The sequence below is a fragment of the Sinocyclocheilus rhinocerous genome, unplaced genomic scaffold (assembly GCF_001515625.1).
Source record: "Sinocyclocheilus rhinocerous isolate Xijiao unplaced genomic scaffold, SAMN03320098_v1.1 scaffold95, whole genome shotgun sequence".
NCBI classification, from domain to species: Eukaryota; Metazoa; Chordata; class Actinopteri; order Cypriniformes; family Cyprinidae; genus Sinocyclocheilus; species Sinocyclocheilus rhinocerous.
The window spans coordinates 941943-947749 of record NW_015662004.1 but is presented as its reverse complement, the minus strand read 5'-3'; the positions used below and the strand labels follow the sequence as shown (position 1 = coordinate 947749).

The following is a 5807-nucleotide window of genomic DNA, read 5'->3' as shown; positions in this document are numbered from 1 at the left end:
CTTATGGCTTCATTGGTTCAGGGATCTGGCATGGCGGCAATCTGTGATTACAAAGCATGGCACATTTCCAAGGATCCAATAAGAGGACCCAGAACCAAAAAGAGGCCAGCTGACTGTTGTTTGTTTGGTCCTTCTCTGTAGGGATTTTTGTTTTGTTTTTAATGAGGATTTGAAATTCATTACTTTGCCTTCATTAACATTCAGAGTGGAGCTACATATTATGACCATGTATTGCCTTGATATAAAATAAATATCCATCATTTCATTTTGCAAGCCGCTTGTTCTATGTAGTGTCGCATGGACGGTGGAACCTATTACAAAAAAACAAAAAAATAAAACACACACACACAAACACACACACAAAACAATATATATATAAATTGTTCTATACATTAAAATGAAAAATATAAAACATAAAAAAGACATCAAGTCAATTGTTAAAATATTTCTATAACACTTTTTTATGCAAACTGTTTCAAAGCTTTAAAGAAAAATATTATTGTGCCTTTTAATGAAACAGTTACATTTTCAGTTCTTTAAAAAAAAAATAATAATAATAAAAAAAAACATCCCTTAGTCAGCAGGTATTCGTCAACAAAAAGGTAGACTTACACAACAGGGAACATATCATGTGTTGAGTGAATCATTTTTTATATTACATGATAATTTATTTGCCTCTAAGTAATACCTTCCTCCCTTGAGCTAATTGAAGCTGGCGCCATCCTCTTTTGGTGGGTAGCAATTTTCTCTCATTACAGCAAATGTTTGCTCATAAGAGAAGGCTCCGGAAGCCTAATAAGTTACTAATAAAAACAAAGCGATGACAGTTGCTGTCACCTGTGCCAAGTCTTGTCATGCAGTGTAATTAGTGAGACAAGGCTTGTGATCCCTTATTCTCTGCATTATCTAAGTTCAAAGACAATACATAAGTTGCTCTCCTCAAACAAGGTTCATATTGCATTGCACCTTCTTACATCCCTTTTGACCCTTACATTTTATGTTTAAAAACTTGAACAATGGTGATGTAAAGTTGATAAAATATCATATTGAAATGTTCACATTTGAACCAGAGGTAGGTAGATAACATCTGTCAATCTCGATCATGCTCAGTTGACAGAAATCCCTATTGAGTAAAGAATGATCAAGAAATGATATGGCCAGGCATCAAGTTTGATTTGGTGGATCATAGCGTGTGTAAAGCTGGGCAAATAGATGTGCAAACAGATTGTTAGAAGAAGAAATTTAAATACCTACACAAGCATTCCTGCACTGCAAAGCTGAGCCCATAATTACAATGCTCAAGGTGTGTCCAAACATACCAGAAAAACCAGGAGCACTCTTTTTGACATTTTCTGCACTCTCTTGCAAACCTGACTCCGTTTATTTATAAAGGTCAAAGAGATCAGAGAGGAAGGAAAGAGGATGTGTTTGTTGGTCAATTTCAGAAAGGCTTATCCTAAAGGGTTGTTTTCCTGCATTTCTTTTGAACGCTATATTTAAGGCATAACATTGTTTTTTCTTCTCTCTCTCACGGTGAGTATTTCTCATATGTCTCCTGTCAGCTCCTATGATACTCAACTGCAAACGAATGTCCTTCTCATCTATCACTACAGTTCAGCAGTCTTTCTCAGTCCATCTACGCAAAGAGTTGGATTGTGCTCGACAAGGTGCCTAAGGGCAGGGGCGTGACGGCTGAGTGTGTGCATGGTGTGTGTTTGCGTGTGTGTGTATGTGTGTACAGGGAGGCGACTCCTCCTCAGTGGAGCCGCTAAACTGCCACAGTTTCTCCCCCGAGGAGAGGCGCCTTTCATCTCCCCGCTCACTGGCGCCTTCACAAACCTCAGATTGTCTGTGAAATCACCCTTCTTAATAAACGCGCTGAGGCTCCTGGGAACGACAAGCTAGCAGAATCTCACCCTGCAGCATTATTGCACATACAAACACATAAAGACCAGTCCAACAAGCAGCTGATTGCTGCCCCAGCTATTCATTACAAGAGAAGAAGGGTGATGTTTATTTTAAGTGTGATTGCCCAAATACCCTAAGTGTCATGGTTACAAACAGTTCCCCCATCTAGGATGAGACCAAAAGTAATCTATCTCTATTAAAAGCCTCAGTGTCCACAAGACATAAATTTCATGATAAATACATTTCCTTTCTCTCTTGGAGCGATAATTTGTTTCACTTTGAAACTAACTCTTGTGTTTGAAGAGTAAACACCCTAATGCTTTAGTTAGCAGTTTACTGCTGTTGTCAGGAACAAATACTTTTTTCCAAGGAGATTAGATGGCGTGCAAAAGAAATAGCAGACAGCAAATGGCATAAGAACTTTTTAGAGCAAATAATAACACTTCAATTTAGACCTTGGATAGTAATAATACATTGCACTGTAATGCCTTAAAGGGACAGCTCACCCAAAAATGAAAATTTGATGTTTATCTGCTTACCCCCAGGGCATCCAAGATGTAGGTGACTTTGTTTCTTCAGTAGAACACAAATTATGATTTTTAAGTCCAGCCGTTGCAGTCTATCAGTCGTATAACTGTGCATTGTGTAAACAATGAGTGACGTATACGCGCGAGAGATCACTTCCGGCGCTTGCGTAAACTACGCCAGAGCGCGTACACACCTCACGCACCGGATGCCGTGCGCGCGCTCAAGGCAGTTGGACATAGTGGTGTATTAGAGGTAAAAAATGATATAAATACTGTTCGGTTTCTGACACAAACCGATCGTTTCGTGTCTTAGGACATCAGTGTGTCGTCACGAGCCGCAGGGTTTAATTTTGATTTGTCTGTGCATGTTTTTTTTTACTCTCATAGATTTTGTTACCATTGCCATGCATTATACGACTGATAGACTGCAACGGCTGGACTTAAAATCATAATTTGTGTTCTACTGAAGAAACAAAGTCACCTACATCTTGGATGCCCTGGGGGTAAGCAGATAAACATCAAATTTTCATTTTTGGGTGACGTATCCCTTTAAGCACTTTTTCTTGTATTTGTCTGGGCTGCTGTTTGATTATTCTGTCACATTTTACTCTATGTAGGCCTCAGAATATACTTTATCAATAGAGTAGCATCTTGGTTTGTGCAGGATTGTGATTTTTGAGTAATATAAACATACTGGTACTACAGTGAGAAGTAAACGGGCATTCACTCAAGACACTCTTGTGCTCAAAAAGCACTAGAAGCAGATCAGCAGAATGGAACAAAATGCTTGTGTCTTCAGGCATAAATAAATAAATAAATAATACAAAACAAGCTGTCATGACCCTGCAAACCAACAGAATTAACTCACTGAGGATTTATATTTGTTGGAATAGTGTGATCTAACAGAGCTACAAACAACGTACTTAAATAGTCTTTTGAGTGTTTCAACATCCAAGTCACTATAAATATGTGCAATTCATACTCATTCATTAGGCAACTCTACATTGTTATCTTTCTTTCCTATTAATCCAAAGCTTTACTTACCAAAATTCCAGAATCTTTCGTTAAATCTGTCGCTGTCATGTCAGTCATTATGATTGACACTTTCTTACAAACTTAGTAGTCCAATCACGAGTAACAGAGCGCGCTGCCTAATTCAGCAGCGTTCTCATTGGCTGAAAGTTCTGTTGTGGCCGCATGCTTCAAGGCATCAAAGGCTTCATGCTTTTTCCATGAGACGTCAGAGTGACTTTGAAGTTCGGGCGTCCAGAGGCTAGTCGAGAGGAGGATGTCCGCGTCCGCGAGCTTGAAGGAATCAGACGGAGATCGGGACATGGAGCAGCGCAAAAGCCAAGTGTCAAGCCACCCTTTCAGCGTGGAGTCTCTTATATCTAGCCACAAAACCAGCAAGGACTTTGAAAGACGGCGCGAGGATGTATCCAGCCAGTTTGCTAAGACTGAGATCAGAGATTCTTGTGGTTCGGCTGGAATACAAAAGCACTTTATGCAGACCTCACCCGTCAAATCGGAGTCCCCCGAGCCGGATGACTGTACACCATGGGTTATTAACTCTAGATACTCTCAAACTTGTAAGCAATTTAATTTTCTGAACTAACTGCTTATGCTTTAAATTAAATTATATCAATTACGACAAGGTCTATAATCGTCATAAAAATGATATTTACTCAAACGAGCAATGCAATGATAGTCATAAAAATGGTCTTATATCTCAGTTTATTGAAACGTATGAGATCTAAAAAGTGGCAATACTATCTTCTTAATTTATAAATATAACATATTTGATGATAATTTTGCAACTAGAGACACATGAGGGCCCATTGCTCTGAAAATATGACGCCATAAGCAATTTCATATTTTATTTAGCTGAACTCTCATTTAATTCAGAACATAACAGCAGTATAACCTAAAAATAAACACTTTTCCTGATTGTCCTTTTTTAACAACTTTTAAATTAAGCATAATATGTAGATTACGCTATCTAAATATTTACTAAATATAACAAAGCATTTTAATTTTAGCATTATTGAATTCTTTTTTACTTATCCCCCACCCTCACACGCATAACAATAATTAATACAATTATCAAAGTAAAAAAAGAATTAAATTAAAACACTTTCACATGGATACATTACGTATACTTGTACAAAATGTATGCTTTATTTTATTTGAACTATGAAAACACTATAATTAAAACAATTATTTTATAAAGTTAGTTACTTTCATTTATAGAGTTTAAAATCGACTTTTGACCAACCTAAAATCTACAAGACATCTATTAATGATTACATTTTGCTACACTAGTGTTTAAACTAATGTTTTAATCCTTTTCCCCACCACAGGCCAGGTAAGACCCTGTCCTCTCCGCAAGCACAAGACCAACCGTAAACCCCGTACGCCATTCACCACCTCACAGCTCCTGGCCTTGGAGCGAAAGTTCAGACAGAAACAGTACCTGTCCATTGCCGAGCGAGCAGAATTCTCCAGTTCGCTCACCCTCACAGAGACCCAGGTGAAGATCTGGTTCCAGAACCGACGGGCCAAGGCAAAGCGTTTGCAAGAGGCTGAGCTGGAAAAGTTCAAACTGACTGCCAAACCTGCCCTCCACCCCAATTTCAGTCTGCCTCTTCCTCTTGAAACCCAACTTCATTCGGCCGTCTCACTCTATGGCCAGTCATATCCCTACCACAGGCCTTTATTGCCTGTTGCTCCAGTGGGACTCTATGGAACACCTTTAGGGTACAGAATGTATCACCTCGCTTGAGAAGAAGTGCTACAGTATGGACTAGTACTGATCTATGGATGTACAGAAAAAACAATGTTTACAATCTTTGGGTGTCCAAGTCCGAAAAAAAGCAGCAACCAAAAAAATATAATTAAATGTTTCATAATGTGCCTTGACCTGAATTGAAAAGCGGGACATTTTACCTCACTTTTCACTGACTGAAAGTTCAAATTGTACCCTTTGGATGGATAATTCTGTTGCCAAACCTTTTGTGCATATTTGTGTCATACATCTTTATGTAATATATTGTAAAACTAATTATATTGTGTACAAAATATTGAGTTTAAATTCCACTACATTTTTACACTGTAAAAAGGTGTTCTGACAAGTTCATTACACATTATTTTTACTTTTCTAAAGATGGTTGTCGTACCTCTAGCTATAATTGATAGACAATATTTTTTTGAAACAAATTATAAATGGCTTGGTGGATGATTTTATATGATAAATACATTGGTATGTGCACACTGAGACATTTCAAAATAGGATTTGCCCTTTTGAGTTAAATTTTACATTTAAAAAAAAAAAACAGACTTTTTCTATACTTCATACAAATTTGACAGTGAGTA

At 37.8% G+C, this 5807-nt stretch overlaps 1 protein-coding gene across 1 annotated transcript; it reads left to right on the top strand.

Moving 5' to 3' along the window:
• The first annotated feature begins 3686 nt into the window (after positions 1-3686).
• Positions 3687-5526, top strand: LOC107727256 (homeobox protein MSH-D-like). The gene is made up of 2 exons (XM_016537058.1): positions 3687-4024; positions 4796-5526. Exons 1-2 carry the CDS (start codon positions 3724-3726, stop codon positions 5215-5217), a joined length of 723 nt encoding a protein of 240 aa, XP_016392544.1. The 5' UTR covers positions 3687-3723; the 3' UTR covers positions 5218-5526.
• Positions 5527-5807: the final 281 nt, after the last annotated feature.